At 35.7% G+C, this 22,789-nt stretch overlaps 1 protein-coding gene across 8 annotated transcripts in view; it reads right to left on the reverse strand.

Moving 5' to 3' along the window:
- The window catches only part of UBR3 (ubiquitin protein ligase E3 component n-recognin 3), a 239,123-nt gene that overhangs the window by 199,564 nt on the left and 16,770 nt on the right, over positions 1-22,789 (reverse strand). For 6 of the 8 annotated variants that reach the window (XM_045066846.1, XM_045066845.1, XM_045066844.1 and 3 more), the window contains exons 2-5: positions 10,412-10,551; positions 7,354-7,512; positions 1,178-1,321; positions 604-653 (exon numbers count right to left, since the gene is read on the reverse strand). In XM_045066846.1, coding sequence (XP_044922781.1) covers positions 604-653; positions 1,178-1,321; positions 7,354-7,512; positions 10,412-10,551 — 493 coding nt within the window. The remainder of the gene's footprint in view (positions 1-603; positions 654-1,177; positions 1,322-7,353; positions 7,513-10,411; positions 10,552-22,789) is intronic. The other 2 variants (XM_045066843.1, XM_045066849.1) reach the window with 1 other exon arrangement.

The raw sequence follows: 22,789 nt of genomic DNA on the forward strand, positions 1-22,789 counted from the left end.
GAATCTACACTTCATAAGATGTAAAAAAAAAAAAAAAAAAAAATTTTACACAGATGTAAAAAAAAAAAATTCTCCCTTATAAATTGTATGCTAATAAAATATAAGAATGCTATAAAGGATTTATCAGAAGTATTTAATAAACACTATTATTTGGCTAATAAATACTATAAAAGTTAAAATTTCAAACTGACAGTCTATTTCCCAGTACACTGCTTTTTTAAATAAGGTATAACATATAAGGTGTAACTTATGAAATTGGAATGAATGAAATATAAAAGCAGTTACCTTTTATATTCTTTTAATACATTGTTGCAGACTTAGCTAAATTTCTTAAAACAATTTCCTTATATATTTGACAGTTTGGGTCAATTTAGGGATATCTGCCTAAGGAAAGATCTCTATCTCTTTCTATCTCCCATTTCTAAACTGTGAAGAAAGAGATAAATTATAAAGAAGTAAAAATCTAATAACTATAATCTTGGCTAACTTATTCCACTCTAGGCTTCCGTGTCCACAAAATGAGGAATTTAAGCTAGATAATATCCACAATTCTGTATAGTTCTATAACTTTAAATTCTATTTTCAATTAGTTTTAAATCTCACCTCATCTGAAGAATCTAGTTGTCCCAATGTTCCTGTTGCACCTGCAAAACCTTTGGAGAAGAAAAAGTTTACTTCATAATTGTTACATATTGCGTCACTTTAAAATTATTTTGACACATAAACAAAAAGCCAAGTTTTATTACCTTAAGACATCTCATTCTAATATATATCTTGGCAGAGGTTCAACATTTATCTTTAATAAATTCAGGTCTAACAGATTTACACTTCAAAGAAAATCTCTAGTTATTATCCACATTTAATCATCACAAATGGTTTTTCAGAAGGATCTCTTTCTTCTTAGTTTTAAACCATGGTTTATTAAAATATTGAAATACAAAAGTTTTGAGCTATTGTTTAATAGCAATGCTTTTCATGAATTAGAAACAGAACCTTAATAAGCTAACCAAACTCCATTTAAGAAAAATGCTAATATATTCTTTCTTGCTTCTATATTTTTACTACTTTCCTTAAAGAGAATGACATATTATATAATTTCTTTAATAATTAGTCAAGTTTGAGGGTCTTTTTGTTTCAATACAGAAAAGTTATCACTGTTCCAATTAAACTGACAAACCTTGAACTGCCAGAGTGCTAGTGCCAGCTGACTGCTCCTGTATACCATATACAAGCTTATCCTCAGGATATGTAAGTCCAGAGCTCTTCAAAGCTATAAGGTACTTTTCATGACTTTTCTTTGCACAAGCATTTTCTCCAAGACCTAATATTTAAAACAAACTTAAAATCAGAAAAAATATTCTATTCAAAATATAAATAAACCAATCTCAGCAATTAATACAGAACATATATAAAATAGCTAAATATTATAATGGCAGGAGAACCCTAGAATGAATATAAAACAGCTTCACACAATATTGCAGAGCATGTTTATAATGAATAATAAAATCTACTATGAAACTGAATATCTAAAATATGCCAGATTACCTGCAAGTCACAGGAGGTGCAAAGATTAACAAGGGTATATTATTTCCTGCCTTCAAGAAACTTGAAAAATCATGGTAGAGAAAGGTAAATAGTATGGTAAGTGACAATTGTATAGCCGACTTCCACCATGTGGTTTGACAATCTGATCTCATAATACCGTGCAGCTAGATCCAAAGCAAAATACTTAGGAAACGCTTCCTGGATAAAATAATGTCTGAGTGGAATTTTCAAATATTATAACTGAGATTACTCCTAATTCCCACTTTATCAAACTGTCCATCATATTTAAAGAATTAAATATAATTTCTACAGAAATATCAGCAAAAACTTATTCTAAAGAAAAGTATTGAAAAGCTTAGGTTCTATAATTACATAATCCTAGAACTTTCACTTTAAAATGGCAGTTTATTAATTGTTGCCAATTTTTGTATTTTTTTAAACATATTTATAGAGAATAGGGGCACCTGGGTGGCTCAGTGGGTTAAAACCTCTGCCTTCGGCTCAGGTCATGATCCCAGGATCCTAGGATGGAGCCTAGGGCTCCATCGGGCTCTCTGCTCAGCGGGGAGACTGCTTCCCTTCCTCTCTCTCTGCCTGCCTCTCTGCCTACTTGTGATCTCTGTCTGTCAAATAAATAAATAAAATCTTTTTTTAAAAATAGAGAATAGAATGATATAAAAGAAATTTTATTTCTTTTACTATTTCAAAATTTCTTTTGAAACTCTGAGAATTCTTAAAAAGTAAAAAATTACTCTGTCTGAAAGCCAAATTACCATGGCATTTGATACCTCCTAGGCAAATTATGTATCTTAAATTAAAATCTCAAGCTCTCCAATTATAAAAATATGTAAGTGAACTTCTTTAATATCTGTTGAGCTTTTCTGTATTTCCTTCCTTTGCCAGCCTAATAACTGCAATAGAACAGTTTGTTTTTTAAATATGTCTTTCTGGGCGCCTGGGTGGCTCAGTGGGTTGAGCTGCTGCCTTCGGCTCGGGTCATGATCTCAGGGTCCTGGGATCAAGTCCCGCACTGGGCTCTTTGTTCAGCAGGGAGCCTGCTTCCTTCTCTCTCTCTGCCTGCCTCTCAGTGTACTTGTGATTTCTCTCTGTCAAATAAATAAATAAAATCTTTTTTAAAATAAATAAATAAATAAATATGTCTTTCTGGGCTGGTTTAAAAAAAAACCAACAACACTCTAGTGCTCATTAAACAGTCAGGAATATATCCATCCTTCAAGTCTAATACCAAAAACAGTTATGCTTAGTTTAAAAAAAAATTACACATGGTTTATAAAGAATAAAGACCTTCTATGCATCCTATATAAGAAATTACTAAATGTCTCCTGAGTAATAAAAGCCACGTATTTATCTCAATCATGATAGATGAAATTTATACTACTTTTTAAATGACAAAATATATTTCATTTACCCTCACAACAAGGCTGAGAAAAATGAATGTATAATGACCATTTTTTTTTTTAGAGGAGGGGTAGTGGCAGAGGGAAGGAAAGAATCTTAACCAGGCTCCAAACCCAGCACAGAACCCAACACAGGGCTCAATCTCATGACCTTGAGATCATAACCTGAGCCAAAATCAAGAGTCAGATGCTTAACTGACTGAGCCACCCAGGCACCCCTGTAATTAACATTTTTAAAAGTAAAGAAATGGAGGGGCACCTCAGTGGCTCAGTCAGTTAAGCATCTCCCTTCGGCTCAGGTCATGATCCCACAGCCCTGGGATCAAGCCCTGTATGGGCTCCCTGATAGCAGGGAGCCTGCTTCTCCTTCTGCCCCTCCCCCTTCTCTTGCTCATGCTCTTTCTCGCTTTCTCGCTCTCTCTCTCTCTCTCTCTCTCTCACAAATAAATAAAATCTTTTAAAAGGGGGGGGGGGGTAAAGAAAGAGAGGCTTAAAAACATCGCTAGCCAGTGAATAAACAAGCAGTAATTACAAGTACGAAAGCCTATAAATTTTAAACTTCTGAACCAAAATTTAATGTGATTTCCATCACTAAAAGTCAGCCAAGGATTTCTGTTGTGTTGTTTACTTCAAGAAATAATTATAAAAGAATTGTAGAAATAAGACAATTACCATAAATCATTCCTAAGGTATACATTCTTACAATGATTAAGAACAACTTGCTGCTTTCTTCTACAACAGTTGAGTTCCTAAATAAGGTTTGAAGAAATAACGGACCACCAGCTATAACTTGATCTTTCTCCAGCTTTCACCAAAATTGAAATACAAGCTACCATCATCTTTATCCTAAGCTGCAGTTGAGTTTTTCTATTTCTGCCCCTTCCAATCTATTTTTGGCAAAATCACAAGTCATCTTTTTAAAACACATATCTGATCATGTCACTCTTAAAATATTTCCATGACTTCCCAATACACTCAGGATAAGATATAAAATATCACATGGTTCATGACTGCCCTGGATCTAGCCCTAATGTGGTAACCTTATTTGTGCCACTATCTCTTTACATTCATTTCATTTCAACACTACACCATTTTTTAGTCCCTTTTTTAAAAAGTAAGCTCATTCTCACCCATAAGTATTTCAACACAGACTCTAGTAAGTGTCTAGGTGTGACTGATATTCTTTATAGTTATTCCACTTGGGGCTCATTAGGCATCTTGTATCTATAAGTCAATGTTTTTCATCCAATTTGGAGAATTTTAGTCATGATTTTTTCAAATGTTTCTTTTCTGCCACATTCATACTCTCATGTCCTCCTGGGATTCCAATTACAGGCACTTTAGATCATCTGATTCTAACAGATCCCTAAGACTCTGTTGCATTTTCTCTCTGTTCTCGAGACTGAATAATCTATTTTTTTTTTAAAGATTTTCCTTATTTGAGAGAGAGAGAGAGCACAGCAGGGTAAGGGGCAGCAGGAGAAGCACACTCCCCTCTGAGCGGGGACCTCTCCCAACGCAGGGCTCAAACCCAGCCACCCAGGTGCCCCTAGACTGAATAATCTATTAATCTGTCTTCAAATTCATTCAGTCTTTCTTCTACCCTCTCCAATCTGCTGCTAAGCCCATTCAGTACATTTTTTTCAATTTAATTTCTGCACTCAATGCTAACTTTCAGTTCTAGAATTTTATTTATTTTTTTATTTTATTTATTTATTTATTTATATTTTTTATTGTTTTTATTTCTTTGCTAAGATTTTTTTTTAAGATTTTATTTATTTATTTGACACACAGAGAGAGAGAGATCACAAGTAGGCAAAGCAGAAGGCAGAGAGAGAGAGGGAAACAGACTACCTGCTGAGCAGAGAGCCTGATTTGGGGCTTGATCAGAGGACCCTGAGATCATAACCTGAGCCGAAGGCAGAGGCTTAACCCACTGAGCCACTCAGGCACCCCTCTTTGCTAAGATTCTTTATGTCTTCACTCATTAACATCATATTTAATTTTAATTATTTGAACAGATCCTCCTTTAATTTCTTGAACATATTTATAATAGCTGCTTTTTTTAATTTTTTTATGTTTTTAAGAGAGGGAGAGAGTAGGGGGTGGACAGAGGGAGAGGGAGAAAGAGAATCTTAAGCAGGCTCCATGCCCAACACGGAGCCCCATATGGAGATCAATCTTACAACGCTGAGATTGTGACCTGAGCCAAAAATCAAGAGTCGGACGTTTAACCAACTGAGCTACCCAGGTGCCCCTCTAATAGTTGCCTTAATGTCCTTATCTGCTAAATCCAACATATGGTCCATTTCAACGTCAATTTCTATTCGCAGCCCTATTTCTTTGTTATAGGGCATAATTTCTTATTTTCCTGCATGTTTAGTAGCTTGTATTGTATGCTGGACATTCTAATGACACATTATAGAAGATGCTGAATTCTATTATCTTCCCTTGAAGAGTACTAATTTTAATTCTAGAAGACCATTCAATCAATAGCCTGATCACCAAAAAACTCACAAAGGTTTAGTAAAGGTTTATAAAGGGTATGTCTGTAGGGGCTCCTGGGTGGCTCAGTTGGTTAGGCATCCCCTCCTGATTTCAGCTCAGGTCATGATCTCAGAGTGTAGAAGTAAGCCCCATGTCGGGCTCCACACTGGGCATGGAGTCTGCTTGGGATTCTGTCTCTCTCTCTCTCTCCCTCTGCCCTCCCCCCCCTGCCTTATTCTCTATATCCCATGCTCTAAAAATTAAAAAGAAATTTTTTTAATTAAAAAAATAAATAAATAAGGGCAGGTCTTTAGAAAGCCTAACGTTCTCAAAAGGCCCTCTAAATTGACAGGAATAATCTCTAAACTGTGTCTCAACTAGATGCCTGTGGTATTAACAAGTTCTCTCCAGTCTGGTTGGGCTGACACTCCAATGTCTTTGGAAACTGCTTTACCACTTCTATCTCTATTCTGCTCTTAACCCTACAGCAGTCACTCTCTAATAAGCCTGAGGCAGTCTCATCTTGTACATGTGAACCTCAGAACCTCAGACCCCTGAAAGCACTGCCTCTTGGTATTATACCCCAAAGATGCCAGTTTCCAACTGTTTCAGATGTCCTAAACTGTGATCTCTATCTCCTTAGCTCAGGTGGGCCACCACACTGCTTCAATGCCAGCTCACTGCACTGCAGTCAGGAAGGTATCCCTAGACAGAGATTCATAGCAATCGTGGGGTTCATCTCATGCTTTTCCGTTCTCTCAAAGATTTACAGTCTTGAGTCACCTTCTGTCCAATGCCTAATAACAGCTGCTTCACACTGTTCCAGTTTTATGTTGTTTATGATAGACAGGCTAGCCCAACAGTCAAAAGCAGATGTCCTCTACCTTGAATACAACCCCATCCCATTACCACCTAATTTCCCTCACCCTATAGCTAAATGACTTTCTCTCAACTATTAAGTTTTACTTTAAATATCACTTCCTCAGTGAAGATTTCCCCCATCTTCCCCATCAGTGAAATCAAGTCTCCCTTTTACAAACACTTGCCCTACCCTTTCATATCATTTGCTACATGTTTATAAATTACATAATTTTTTTGGTTTGGGAGTTGTATTAATGCCATCTCACTCACTAGACCTTAAGCTTTATAAGGGCAGGGACAGGATTACCTACTTTACTACTTGCATTCCATACCCCAAACTCTAGTACCTAGCCCCAAACCAAGTACATAGTAGGTGTTTAATAAGTATTTGCTGAAAAAAATAAATGTCAGATAAGACGATCTTTGAATAACATACGGTTCACAATTCACATGAAAATTTTACCACTCCAAAGAAAACACAAACTTCAATTTTTAAAATATGTTGTTCAGGAACCAGCAAAAATAATGCTATTTAAAGTATTTATTGTACCATATAAAGCTGAGCTAACCTGAAGAGTTTTAAACTAAAGCATTTTATATAACAGTGTATCATATACAAACATACTCAACAATTCCAAGTTTTGTAACTTAAATTCTACATTATTACAAAATCCTATGCCATACACATCCCAAAAATAGAGAATACCAAAAATAAAGACACAGAAGTAGTTTTTGTTACTGTTTGGGGAAGGGGAGGTGGAATAAGATTATGAATATGTCACACCAAAACTTAGAGGAGACCTGGATTCTAGTGCTAACTCCAAAGTAAGCTACTTGTGAGGCCTTGAACTGATCATTTAATTTTTCTGGGACTCGGTTTCTTCATCCATAAAATAAAAAGTACTTTTAATAACTTCCACCTTTAGCATTCTATGAAAAAAAAAATCTATATTTTACACTTAAGTTTGAAAATACACAATTTCTTATGATTACAGTGACATAAGTAAATTTTAACTTTCTTCTATGCTGATGTTTTACTTACCAGAAGTCAGATCTTTGTAGTTTTGTTGGTTTGTCAAAACCTGAGTAAGAACAGACCGCATGGCGCCTCCCATTTTAGTTAGATCTTCTAAAAAGGAAATTTGAGGTTCCAAAAGCTGAAGGACTTTGTTAAGGTCTTTTTCTGAGGGTACATCAGCTGCTGAAAAAACATATAATATAATTAACTTCCTTTAAAATATTTTGCTAAAAATAACCATACTTTATTCTTTTAAAATTATAGTAACTGGGTAACAGTATTTAAAATCAAAAAATTAATATAAGAACTCGGTTTAAAAGGTAGTTATCATTGGGGCACCTGGGTGGCTCCGTCACTTAAGCATCTGCCTTGGCCTCAGGTCATGATCTCAGGGTCCTCGGATCAAGCCCCACATCAGGCTCCCTGCTCAGCAGGGAGTCTGCTTCTCCCTCTACCCCTGCCCCTCCACCTCACCCTTCTCATGCTCTCTCACTCAATTACTCTCTCTCAAATACATAAAATTTAAAAAAAAAAAAAAAAGGAGGAGAAGGTAGTTATTCACCCAGCACCAGCCTAAGGCAGACTCACTCAGGAATTCAATCCTCTGAGAAAAAGTAGATGGAAAAAAGAGATGAATTCGTAAGGTATTAAGTACTTAGTCTAGTTAAAAAGCATTCAATTTGAGGGTGTTATATTTTCCAGATATATAAATGTAAACATAACAAAAAGTTAAGATCACTTGCTAAAATAAGACAGAAACCAAATAATTTTGAGAGTAGTATAAGAATATTAGAACAAAATTATGTCAGCACTAAATTTAAACCTGTGTAGCAAATAATCCATCCTCTATCATAGTCTAAAAATACAGACTCATGCTAGCTGGAGGTCATAGCAACTAAAACTTAAAAAAAAACTGTTTTCATAAACAGAAATGTTTTTACTAAAATAGCTTTTAAATACCAGAAAAGATATGCCTAGTAGAGCTGAAGAAAGAGAAAAGAAACTTGTACAGCAATTGAAAAAGAATATTTAAGAGGGGGGAATAAAAGAACTTTCAGAGAAACTGAGGTTCTGAAGAAATGAAAAATGAGATTTAGAGTTCAGACATAATTAGCTAAAAGGACACATATAAGGGAGCTAATGGAGGGCCTGTGTTCCCAGGAAAGAGGACATCAATTTCATTCAACATTTACTCAGCATCTACTACCTGATAGGCACTGGGAACCAAAACTAAGTAAGACCTAGTTCCTACATCCAAGGAATTCACAACCCAGTTCAAAGATGATCTGTGAATGAAATTCTAGATAACTCTGAGTCCTGGGACTCAGACCAAAAAAACCTTATCTTTCTCAGTGGATAACTAACACTGTATATTACTCATCTCTATGTCCTCCCCAGTGACTTGTGTAGTAACATGGCAAACATTTAATTAACAACTGTTCTTTGTTTGCAAGAGCTCTAGATGAACTCTGACACTCATCTGAGGATTGTAGGATGAAATGAGAAATGGAACACAAGGCATCTGTCAAACAACAAAATCTCTGAGCTTCTATTACCTCAGATTAAATGATTTCAAGTCCATTCTTTAATTTTAAAGTGATTTCTACACAAAGTAATATAGTAATTTTTCTTGCACAGAAAGAAGAAATGAATGTAGAGCATAAGTGGTAATACAGAAAGGAAAATTTCATGACCCTAAGTTCAAGACACTCAGACAAAAAAGTGCTTTCATCATTCCTTTGCATTTTCAGATAATGAAATAAAAGCTATGTACCCATGTCGTCTATCTATTAATAACTATTAGAAGTCCCTAAAGAAAAAAATAAACATAATATACTTTTATATGAATTACTCTGATCAAAATAATTGTAAGTTTTAAGGTTCTCATAATAAATGATTTCCATTTATTACCTTTTTTAAAATAGGACACATAATAAAAAATGTAAATTTCCAAATACTCTGTTAACTAGTATATGAGAAATAGCACAAAAGCAAGTCCAATAACCCAGATGGTCTCTAGTTTCTTCATTCCAAAGACAGAGTAGTTTGGGCCTGACTCAAAATAATATTTCTTCCTGTATTTTAAGACATATACTCTGAGACAGGTGAAAGTTGTTAACAAGGAATTGTGTATTTTGCTTAAAATGTACAAACAAGAAGTTTAAGTGTTTGCTTACAATGAGAGTAACATAGTACTTTTAAAAATGATGAAGATGCTCTATGTTTCTTCTACTTCAATGATGGGGGATGGATAAATATGTGTGTCATAATTTCAAACTGGATTTAAGATTATTTATAGTAAATAAATAATTTAAAACCTCTAAAAGTAATTCAAGATGCAGTCCTTTAAATGATAAAAATACAAGTATCATCAGAAAAGTAAAAGATCACAAAAAGTTAATAAATTTGGTTTATACCACAGTAACTGGTATCTGTAATTCACAATGTCAGACTGACAACAGATAATATCTAATTCCAAAATATTTAACTGAAGTATATTAATCAAGATTGGACTAATCTTACAAGGCAAGAATATCTATAATTTGCATGTTTCTTTTTTCTTTTCAGTAATACCATGATGTTCACTCCCATACATTCTACCTGTAACATGGACAGTGAGCAATTTGACTCTCTCCTAAGTTATTATACATGTAGAAGAATAAAAACATAGAGATATCTATAAAAAAAGAGAGAGAGATGGTGAAATAGTAATTTATCTTCTAAAATTCTAAGTTAAATTCACACATTTCCAAGACTTCTTAATTCTGTTCTATCATAATATAATTATAAATAAAATCACTTTAACCCCATAAAATGATTATTTCCCCACCTACAAAAGGCCAAGTAAGTTTGATCCTAAGCATCTATGATCCCAGGAGCAGAAAGTCCCAAACTACAGGTTATCTATGAGGTTATATAATTGATGTATACTAAAGTGTGTTTTTATTTAGTCTCTATTTCATAGTCATCTCATGAAACACGTTAAACAAAAAAATTATATCTGAAGAAATTCACCTTGTTATTAATGCTAAACTCTGTTAATTGGGAACTTAAAAAGAGTACTAACAAAAAGTAAACATACCTGGTTCATTATAGCCTTCTCTTAAGTACTGAATAAGACAAAAAATAAATCTTGGAAGAACAAATTCAGACATCATCAATAAGTCTTTGGGGACACAGGGAATATTTGAACTTGATTTAATTTGATGCCTTTTGCAAAACCTGTAATATGAAAAAGAAAAAAAATTAATAGTGATGTCTGATCTGCCAGAAACATGTTACCTCTATATACAATATATACATAAATGAATGCAGGCCAGTATCAAAGCTGATTTATTATTCCTCTATAATTCTTACGGTACCAAATTAAAACACTACAGTTTTTATCGGTCTTCAAATAAAATATGTGGTTGAGGAGGATTTCCTCCTAATAAAAGACCATATACTAGTTAGGTGCCAGCTAGAATACCAAAAAAAAAAAAAAAAACTTCATTACAGGATTTAGTATTTTTTTAACTGCAATTTATAACTTTCACATATTACTTTATTACTTCCATCCTTTATAAACATCATTAAGTAGAAATTGATCAATTCCTAAAAAATTCACATTTTCTATTCCTTAATATTTCTAACTTACTATATTAATGAGTATGTAAGTGACAGAAATACTTAAAGCTTATTTGAAAAGTTTATATAGTGTACCTAAGTATATATATATTCCTTCTAATCTTATTTAGACTTATTTTAAAGTATGATTGGTATACTTGAACAAAAATGAAGCAAGCTTTTCTGTATTCACAATCCAAATAATCATAAATAAGATATCTTGTGTCAATACAAAATAACCACCCTAAACATAAAATCCCCAGAAACTAGTAAGAATAGTGCAGAAACTACCTTAGCGAAAAAAAAAAAACACAAAAAATTTGAATAGAGAACTATATTCTCAAATGGAAAAATCAATTTAATTTTTTTAAAAGTCAGTTCCACCAAGCTAAATGCCATTACAGTTAAAGCACAATGAGACTAATCACAAACTAATTCTGAATTTCAATAGAAGAGCATTATGTGTGGGAAAAAAATCAGTAAAACTCAGGAAAAAAATGATTACTGACAGTGACTTAGACCTTAAAATGTAGTACAAAGCTATTATAATAGCTGGGTGGCTCAGTGGGTTAAGCCTCTGCCTTCAGCTCAGGTCATGGTCTCAAGGTCCTGGAATCGAGCCTGCATCAGACTCTCTGCTCAGTGGGGAGCCTGCTTCCCCCCACACACCTGTGATCTCTGTCTGTCAAATAAATAAATAAATATTTTTTTTAGAAATCTGTGCGAATACAATATCATCAGTAGATCACAAAGGAGTCTAGAAAGAGACTATAAATTTGTGAATTTAATATCATAAATATGGCATAAGTTCTATGTGGTAGGAAGAAGACTTTCGCAAACTGCTTTAGGACAACTGGTTTTTATGCAGGAAGTAAATTTTATTCTGATCTTATACCATATACAAAATATACTCCATACACAGCAAAAGTGAAAAAGTTACCGAGAAAAAATAAACTATTTCCCCTCCATTACCTCAAACTATAGAAAGCATAAGTAAGTAAAACCTTAAACCAAAAGCCATAAATGTAAGATAAAAATTGACCACAAAGAGCGCCTGGGTGGCTCAGTGGGTTAAGGTCTCTGCCTTCAGCTCCAGACACGATCCCAGGGTCCTTGGATAGAGCCCCGCATCGGGCTCTCTGCTTGGCGGGGAGCCTGCTTCCCCCTCTCCCTGCCTGCCTCTCTGCCTACTTGTGATCTCTGTCTGTGAAATAAATAAATAAAATCTTTTAAAAAAAATTTGGCCACAGGGCGCCTGGGTGGCTCAGTGGGTTAAGCCCCTGCCTTCGGCTCAGGTCATGATCTCAGGGTCCTGGGACTGAGTCCCGCATCGGGCTCTCTGCTCAGCAGGGAGCCTGCTTCCCTCTCTCTCTCTCTGCCTGCCTCTCCATCTACTTGTGATTTCTCTCTGTCAAATAAATAAATAAAATCTTAAGAAAAAAAAAAAAACTGCTGAATGGCCAATAAACATAAGAAAAGATGCTCAAGTTCCCTAATAACCAAAGCAATGAATTTTATTAAAACAAAAAATGAGGGATGCCTCAGGGACTCAGTCTTTTAAGCATAAGCAATGAATTTTATTAAAACAAAAAATGAGGGATGCCTCAGGGACTCAGTCTTTTAAGCATCTGCCTTGACCCTAGTCATGATCCCAGGGTGCTGGGATGGAGGCCAGCGTCCGGCTCCCTGCTCTGCAAGGAGCCTGCTTCTCCCTCTCCGTTAGCCACTCCCCCTGCCTATGCTCTCCGGCTCTTTCTCTGTCAAATAAATAAATAAAATCTTTTAAGAGAGAGAGAGAAAGAAAGAAAGAATCCCCTAAAGTGCCAGAGAGCCCATCAGAATTTTTTTTAAATAAAATAAAATAATGAACAACTAGAAAATGACCACTTTTTGATGGCTTTAGAGAAAGGCTTATGGGGAAATTTTCTACTTGAGATCAGACAGTCACATCCTTATCAATCTTAGTATAACAAGAAGTTTAAAAGAAAAAAAATGCATCACTGTGATGTTTGGGAAGCACATAGCACCATTTAGGAAGTGTTCTTACCAAACATGCTGAATTTCACACCAAGTCTCAAGAGCTCACTTCCATTTATAAGAAGTATAGGACGTAAAGGAAAAAGTTAAACACACCACAAAAAACCAAACAGACAAATCATGAATGCAGACCATTACATAGGGCAACAGACTCAATTTCTGCAACCATCAGTGACAAGAGGAAAAAGGAGGCGGAAGGATTTAAAAACGCTTGACAGACCCAATAAATATAGTATGAACAGACTGTAACAAACCAACTTGAAAAAGGTATTTTTTTTTTTTAAGACAACCAGGGAAATCTAATTATGAACTGGGTAATAGTTCATTAGATAATTTTATTAGGTGAAATAATGGCATTGTGGTTATATAAGAATGTTCACGGGTGTTTTATGATATTAAAAAATTATTTTGTGTAGGTATAATGGTAGCAGCATATGGTTATCATTGAAAAATGAAGCCTTACCTTTCAGATATGGCTATATAAATACATACAAATGAAATGCTTTAATGTATGGGACTTGCTTCAAAATAATCTGGTGGGGTACACTGATAGAGGCAGGAGTATACCAAGATGGATTATGAGTTGTTAACTGTTGAAACTGGGAGATGGATACAGGGGATACAGGTGCCCCCCCACAAAAAAAAACTTAAAGTGCTCAAAAGCAAATGAGTATAGACTTCCTCAAGAATCTAATGAAAGTTATATAACTCTTTCTTAAGAAAAATATATACTAACACAAAAAATAAAGCATTCAGAGTGTTCACACACTGCTTCAGTCTATCCATCCTTAAGGTAGAAATTCCAAATGGTAGATCAATAGATTACAGTGCAGAGATACAAATTTCATCAGTCCTCAAGGCAGACAGATGCAGTCTGAGCAGCCTCCTCCATTGCTTCTGTGCCCCTTCCAAATTTCAACACCTATTATATTATGAAACAGGTTAAGAAGTAATATATCTTAAGGTCCAAATCTTTATTTAAAGGTAAATATAGGGGTGCCTGGTTGGCTCAGTCATTAAGCATCTGCTTTCAGCTCACATCACAATCCCAGGGTCCTGGGATCCAGGGTCCCCACATCAGGCTCCCTACTCAGTAGGAAGCTTGCTTCTCCCTCTCCCATTCCCCGTTTGTGTTCCCTCTCTCGTTGTCTCTCTCTGTCAAATAAATAAAATCTTTTAAAAATAATAAATAAAATAAAATAATAAACGTAAATATGGTGGGGTACTTACCTTGGTGGCTCAGTCAGCTAATCGTCTAACTCCTGATTTTGGCTCAGGTCAGGATCTCAGGGTCATGAGATCAAGTCCTACATCGGGCTCTGCACTCAGTGCAGAATCTGCTTCTCTCCCTCACTCTCTGCCCCTCCCCTGTTTTGCTGTCTCTAATAAATAAATAAATCTTTTTTAAAAAAATAAAGATAAATATGGCTGTATTCAGGAAGGCCAAGTGGTCTAAGGCACCTGGCTCAAGCACCTGCTTCATAAAAGTAAATGTGAATTAAAGAACTTCTTTCAGCAAAATCAAGACAATGTTTCTACTTTAAAAGGTTTTAGAATTAAAAAATTTTTAAACCTGATTTGTGTGACTGATGATAATTTAATTAAACTATCTAGAAGCATAAATATGAAGGATAAAAAACAGATGAAAGGAATGCCAGAAGAACGGAAACACAGACACTAAAGGATGCAATGAAAAGCCTGACAGTTGAAAAGCAGGAGAAGAGAAAGGATTAGATAAAGAAGGGCACAGAAAGCTCTCTTAGACACTTTCCATGTAGAAACGAAATGACTTCAAAAGTGCTAATAGCCAGAGAGTGAAGAACAATTTGAACAGAGTTTCAAGTGGCCTCAAAGAGTAAAACTGCAACCTGGAACTATGTCCAAGGAACAAGAGTAGTCTAAGCAACCTAGAGACTGGGATTACAGTAGTATATCAGATGGCTGTTGACTGAAAAAATTAACAGCCAAAAGATTTAAGAACCAAGCTTTGCAAGCTAGCGTTAAATAACATAGGACTATGCTATATGGGTATAATATATGATAAGATCAACAAAATTTGTTTTTGTATTCCAGGTTGAACATAGTGTGGGAACTAAAGCATCTTACATATCACATAACAAGTGTTCACTAAAAACTTGAGGAAACAAAGACTAAATCTAATAATAGAACACCAAAATGACTTCAATAGCTTTTAGGTAAAGAATAACCAGACTTCTTGTGAGCAAAAATGGAAAAGAACCAGACACCCATTTAATAACACCTGCTTTTCAACAACGTTTCGAATAACCACTACAGGCCTGGCACTGAGGCCCCAAGAACATAAGGCCTTGCTCTCATGGAGCTAACTTTCTATTAGAGGAGTGGGGTAAAAGGAGAGACAGAGAAACAAAAAAAGAAAAGAAAAAAAGAAGAAGAAGAATAAGCTCTACAAAAATAATCTGACAGCAAATTATTTTTGAAAGGAAGGTTTTCAAAGCAGGTTTGAAATGGAAGGCCTTTCTGGAAAGGTGATATTTAGGCAAAATGAATGAAGGAGCTAGGTTAAGCATGCAAAGCTCTGTAGGTATATTGTCCAGGGGTCTGACATTGCAACTGTATATAAACAGGTATTAAAGATCTCCCCCCAAGTGAACAAGGAGAGTCTTTTTTAAACAACTAGTAAGGCTCAAAAAAAAAAAAAAAAGGCAGGCAGGAAGTAATGTGTTCACAACAGCAGCTCATAGATCACAAATATTTTCTTCAAGAAACCCAATAGCTTTGTTTTGTTTTGTTTTCTTAAGGTTTTATTTATTTTACTTGACAGAGAGGGAACACAAGCATGGGGAGTGGGAGAGGGAGAAACAGCCTTCCCGCCAGGCAGGGAGCCCAATGCAGGCTTGATCCCAGGACCCTACGATCGTGGCCTGAGCTGAAGGCAGATGCTTAACAACTGAGCCACCCAGGCACCCTGGAATCCAATAGTTTTAAATGATTAAGAAGACGAAACATTCCTTAGTGAACAGGATGTTTGGGCAATAATAGAAAGGTTGAAAAGAACTACAGAAACAGTCAATAAAATGACATATCCAAATTTTAGCTTAACTTAGCTTTTAAAAATTGAAGTATAACTGACAGAAAATTGCCCAAAAAATAAGTGTGCAGCTCAATTAAGTATCACAAACAACACACATATGCAACCACCCACTAGATCAAGAAACAAAATATTCCCAGCATCCCAGAAACTCTCCTTGTAACTCCACTGATACTGAGTTTAAATGACTAAAAGCAGAATTACGGGACTCTGGGAAGAGAGGGTTGGAAACAGGATGGGAAGGGAGCAGATGGGACCAGAAGGGAGAGAAGGGAGGAAAGAAAAAGGACTAAGGGGGCACCTGGGTGGTTCACTCAGTTAAGCCTCCGACTGTTGATTCTGGGTCAGGTCATGATCTCAGGGTCGTGAGATTGAACCCCATGATGAGCTCTGCACTGCACATGGAGCCTGACTGGGTTTCTCTCGTTCCCTATTCCTCTGCCTGCCCGCCCATCCGGCTATGGTGCACTCTCTTTCTCTCTAAAAAAAAGTAAAAATAAATAAAAAATAAAAATAAACGGGCACCTGGGTGCCTCAGATGGTTAAGCATCTGCCTTTGGCTCAGGTCATCATCTCCAGGCCCTGGAATCAAGCCCCATGTCAGGCTCCCAGCTCAGCAGAAGTCTGCTTCTCCTTCTCCCTCTGGCTCTCCCCCTACATGTGCTCTAACTTTCTCTCTCTCAAATGAATAAATAAAAATCTTTTTTTTAAGTTTTTAATAAATAAACGAAAATAAGATTCTCTATCTCTCCCTCTGCCTCTCCCCCACATCTCTCCCTCTCCGGCACGCGGGGGGCCAGGGGGCAGCACTAGGATGTTATTAACTCACAGTCAAACATACATACCTTTTCAAATGATCTACACTGTATGCGTTAATCAACATACACATTAATATACCCACTCTGGATCCATTCTTCTCTTACTTAACTATGGCCCTTGAAAATTCATACACTGAAGCCCTAAGCCTCAGGGGCACCTGCGTGGCTCAGTCAGTTGAGCATCTGACACTTGGTTTCGGCTCAGGTCATGATCTCTGGGTCATGAGATTAAGCCCCATATCAGGCTCTACACTCAGCAGGGAGTCTGCTTAAGATTCTCTCTCTCCCTCTCCCCCTCTCCCCACCTATACACACACTCTGTCTCTATCTCTATCTCTCTCTAAAATAAAGTTAAATAAATCTTTTTTTTTTTTTTTAATGTTTTGAAGCCCCAATCCTGATTGTGACCACAACTGGAGACAGGACCTTTGAGGAAGTAAGGTTAAGTGAGGTCATAGGGTGCAATACAAGTAGTGTCCTTAAAAGAAGAAAAACAGACAAGAGGAATACAAAGGTACACAGAGGAAAGACCATATGAGGATACAAGGAGAAGGCAGTCATCTACAAGCCAAGGAGAGAAGCCTCAGGAGAAAAAAAACCTGCCACACCTTGATCTTGGACTTCCAACCACCAGAACCAAGAAAAATAAATTTCTGTTGTTTAAGTGCCCCAGTCTGTGATATTATGTTATGACAGCAAGCTGACTATATATTCCCTCAGTAGAACACAACTGCCTACAAATAATGGAGACAGCCTTACCGCCAGCATTAAAATTAGCCCAGACCTACTGATGGCTTTTCAATACAGACAAGCAGAAAATATCAAAGAATGATATGAATCTTATGGATCCATAATCAATATGGATCTTATTGACTTTATGGTACTGAAGCACTTTAAATTGATATTACATAAACTATGTTCACAGACCACAAAATAATTAAACTGTAAATCAATAAGAGACATATGTTTAAAAATCCTTAAAATTTGAAAATTAAATAACACACCTGTAAACAATGCATAGGACAAAGAATAAATAAAACTATATTGTGACAATTTTTTCATACCTATCATATCTCCAAAGACCCAAATTTATGATATACTATCTTGGTGAGGTACTAAAGCAGTGGATATTCTTTTTTTTTTTTAGTAATTTATTTTTTTATAAACATATAATGTATTATTAACCCCAGGGGTACAGGTCTGTGAATCGCCAGGTTTACACACTTCACAGCACTCACCATAGCACATACCCTCCCCAATGTCCATAACCCTACCACCCTCTCCCTACCTCCCTCCCCCCAGCAACCCTCAGTTTGTTTTGTGCAATTAAGAGTCTCTTATGGTTTGTCCCCCTCCCAATCCCATCTTGTTTCATTCATTCTTTTCCTACCCCTAAACCCCCCACATTGCATCTCCACTTCCTCATATCAGGGAGATCATATGATAGTTGTCTTTCTCCTATTGACTTATTTAGCTAAGCCTAATACCCTCTAGTTCCATCCACGTCATCACAAATGGCAAGATTTCATTTCTTTTGATGGAGCAGTAGATATTCCCATTGTACTGACAGAAAGAGTGTAAATTAACATACCAAATACGAGGACAATCTGTAAAAATGTATCAAAAGTATAAACGCACACCCATATGACCCAGTAATTCAAGGGATTAGAGTCAGGACTGTCTAATTTCTAATCTGGAACTCTTTGTCATGACACCTATAAGAACATTTTCTCAAGGCACAAAGAAAGAATCTTCATATGGTGTCCAGGTGGAAGAAATAAGCTGTAAAATGTAGTCTAGGAATAATAAAATATTGTAACTCCAATACTTTTCAATAGTTTGAACAATCAGAGAGTAAATCAAAATCAGAGCTAACACATAAAATTCTACCAAGCAGGAAGGAAAGACGCACCTGGCCAGGGAACACAGCCTAGGGACCCACCCAATCAGGCCTGATTAAGGCCTGTGGCCCCACCCAAGCACAGAGTCCAACTAGCTACAAACCCAGTAAGGGAGTTCAGACTAGGATTCTACCCAACCAGAGGAGATTATGGAACCCAGCCAATGGCCCTGTCTGATCACAGAACCCAGCCAACAGCCCCACCTGAATGTAGACTTATTTGACAGTAGAACCCAGTGGACCCCTCTCAACATCAGAACACAGGCAAAGGCCCCACCCAACCAAACACCCAGAAAGGAAATGCTGCCTGCCAGTGAATAGCATCAGATGACCCATCCAGAATCCCAGGCTGGGCTGACTGAAGAAAATCTTTCCCTTCCAAAGTGAACCTATAAATACTGAAAGAGGAGACCACTCTTCAAATGCACAGATACCAATACAAGAACAAAAGGATCAAGAAGAATGAGGTAAACCTGACACCTCCAAAGGAAATCAAAAAATTTCCAAATAACTGCCCATGAAGAAACAGAGCTGAACTAAATGACAAAGAATGCAGAATAATCCTCTTAAATAAGTTCTATGAACTACAAGAAAACCTAGATAGACAAGTAAAAATAAAAGGAAAATACATGAATAAAGTAAGTTCAAGAAGAAAATCATTTCACAAACAAATTCTAGAGCTGAAAAATATAATTTAACTGAAAAATTCAATATAACTTTTCAACAGCAGACTTCACCAAGAAGAAAGAATTAATGAACACAAAGACAGGTCATTTAAAATCGGTCAGTCAGAGGAGCAAAAGGAAAAAAAGAATGAGAAAAGAGGAGGAAAAGTACAGGACTCCTAAGATACCACACAAACAACATACACATAATGGGAATCACAAAAGGAGAAAAGAGAGAAGGGGAGCAAAAGTCTATTTAAAGAAATAATGGCTGGAAATATCCCAAATTTGGGGAAATAAATGGACATTAAGACTCAGGGAGTCCTAGAGTCCCTAAATAGGTTGAGCCCAAAAAGAGCTACACTGAGACACATTTTAATTAAGTTATCAAAAGTCAAAGACAAAGAAAACTTTGAAAGCACCAAGAGAAAACAACTCATCATACAAGTAAGCCCCCATTAAGTCTATAAATAATAATTTCTCTGGAGAAATCTTGCAAGCCAGGAGAGAGTGGGATGATATAGTCAAAATACTGTAAGAAGAAACTGCCAACCAAGAATACCATGCCCACCAAACTGCGTGGCTCAGTCAAGGTAAGCATCCACATCTGGCTCAGGTCAGGATGCCAGGGTCCTGGGACCAAGACCCACATCACGCTCCCAGCTCATCAGGGAGGAAAGAAATGAAGAAGAAACTTTCCCAAATTAAAAAAAAAAGGCTGAGAAAATTCATCACTCCTAAACAAGACTTAGAAAAAATGCTAAAGAAAATCCTTAAAGCTGAAATGAAAGGATGCTAATTAATAATGTGAAAATATAGGAATGTATAAAACTCACAAGCAAAGGTAAATATACAAAGCAAGATCCTCTAATATTGCAAAGGTAGTATCCAAATCACTTTCAACTCTTGTATAAAAGTTAAAAAAATGAACATACTAAAAACAACTATAACTACAAAAATTTAAAATATAAAAAGATACAAAGTGTAATATCAACAATCTAAACGGGGAGGGAGAAATGTAAAACTACAGAATTTTAGGTTGTTATCAACTTAAAAAAAACAACTTTTATCATTTATCAATTTATCATTTATTGATAAATTAAAGTCTTATTATTTATCAATTTATCGTTTATCAATAAAGTTTATTGACTTTAAAAAATATCTAAGATTTTTATGTCAACCTCACAGTAACCACAATAGAAGAACTTGTGGTGGGTATACAAAAAAGTTAAGAGAAACAAATCAAAGCATGTCATCACAAAAACTCATCAAGTCACAAAAGAAGAGAGAAAAATGGAACCATAAGAGTCAAAAAGCAATTAACAGTAAGACTGATGAATCAGAGACCTGTACCCCTGAAACAAAAATACATTACATGTTAATTTTAAAAAGCAATTAACAAAATAGCAACAAAAAGTTCTTACCTATCAACAAATACTAAATGTAAATGGATTAAATTCTCCAATCAGAAGTCCTACAGAAGCTGCATGGATTTTAAAAATCCAAAGACAGGGGCGCCTGGGTGGCTCAGTGGGTTGGGCCTCTGCCTTCGGCTCAGGTCATGATCTCAGGGTCCTGGGATCGAGTCCCGCATCGGGCTTTCTGCTCAGCAGGGAGCCTGCTTCCTCCTCTCTCTCTCTCTCTCTGCCTACTTGTGGTTTCTCTCTGTCAAATAAATAAAATCTTTAAAAAAAAAAAAATCCAAAGACATTCTGCCTATGAGAAACTCATATTAGCTTTATGGGGCACACAAAAGCTCAAAGAGATGGAAAAGATATCCCAAGTAAATGATAGTTAAAAGAAAGCAAAAGTGGCTGCCCTCACATCAGATAAAATAAACTTTAAGTTTATTTAAACTTTAAATAAAATAAACTTTAAGTCAAAAATGCCACAAGAGAAAAAAAAGGTTATTACATAATGATAAGGGATCAATTAATCAAGAAGATATTACAATAAATATTTCTGCACCTAAACATCAGAGCACCTAAATATGTAAAATAAGCAGTAACACAACTCCAAGAAAAAATAAAAAGCAATACAATAATAAGGGACTATGATACTACATTCTCAACAATGGATAGATCATCCAGACAGGCAATTAATAAGAAAACGGCTAATGTAAACAACACTATAAAGCAAATGTATGTAACAGACACATACAGAATACTCCATCCAACCGCAGCAGAATATACATCCATCTCAAGACAGAACATTCTCCCAAAAAGATCATGTGTTAGGCTGTAAAACAAGTTCTTAACAAATTCAAGCAGACTGAAATTACATCTTTTCTGAACACAAAGAAAACTATAAAACTAGAAATCAATAACAGAAGAGCAATTGGGATTCTCACAAATACAGGAAAACAGACAATACACTCTTGAACAAGAATAGGTCAAATAAGAAAGGAAAATTAAAAAAAAAAAAATCTTGAAACAAATTAAAATGGAAACACAACAAACCAAAACCTACAAGATGCCAAAAAGCAGCAGTAATTGGGAAATTTATAGCTATAAATGCCTACATAAAGGAAGAAAGATTACAAATAAACAACCTAACTTGACATATCAAGAAACGAAGAAAAGAAGGAAAGAAGGAAGGGAAAGGGAGGGAGGGAAGGACAAACTAAGTCCAAAGCTAGCGCATGAAAGAAAACAGAAAAGAGCAGAAATAAATGAAATAAAGAATGAAAAACAATAAAAAAGAACAACAAAACTTAGACTTGGTTTTTTGAAAAGATTTAAAAAACTGACCAATCTTTATCTAGACTAATCATGAAATAAAGAAAAATGACTCAAATTAATAAAATTATAAATGAAAGAGGAGAAATTACAACTGGTACCAAAGAAATTTAGAGGATCACAGAGTCTACTATGAACAATTATATATGAACAAACTGGACACCTAGAAGAAATGGATAAACTCCTAGAAACATACAATCACTGAAGACCGAATCAATGAAAAAAAAAAAGAAAGAAAGAAAATCTGAACAGACCAATATCAACAAAAGAGACTGAATCAGTAATCCAATAGCTCCCAGCCAGAAAATCTCAGGATCAGATAGCTTCACTGGTGAATTCTACCAAAATTTAAAGAAGAATTAATGCCAATTCTTTTCAAACTCTTCCAAAACAGTAAAGAGGAATGAACACTCAAATTCATTTTGCAAGGCTGACATTACTCTGACACCAAAACCAGATACAGACACTAACAGAAAGGAAAATTACAGGCCAATATTCCTGATGCTGATTGATGAAAAATTCTCAACAAAATGCTAGCAAACTGAACTCAACAGCACCTGAAAAGATCAGATCCATAATCAAGAGGGATTTATCCCTCGGATATAAAGACGGTTCAAGGAGCACCT

Source organism: Mustela putorius, unplaced genomic scaffold (genome assembly GCF_011764305.1).
Source record: "Mustela putorius furo isolate JIRA1106 unplaced genomic scaffold, ASM1176430v1.1 tig00003869_pilon_pilon_pilon, whole genome shotgun sequence".
NCBI classification, from domain to species: Eukaryota; Metazoa; Chordata; class Mammalia; order Carnivora; family Mustelidae; genus Mustela; species Mustela putorius.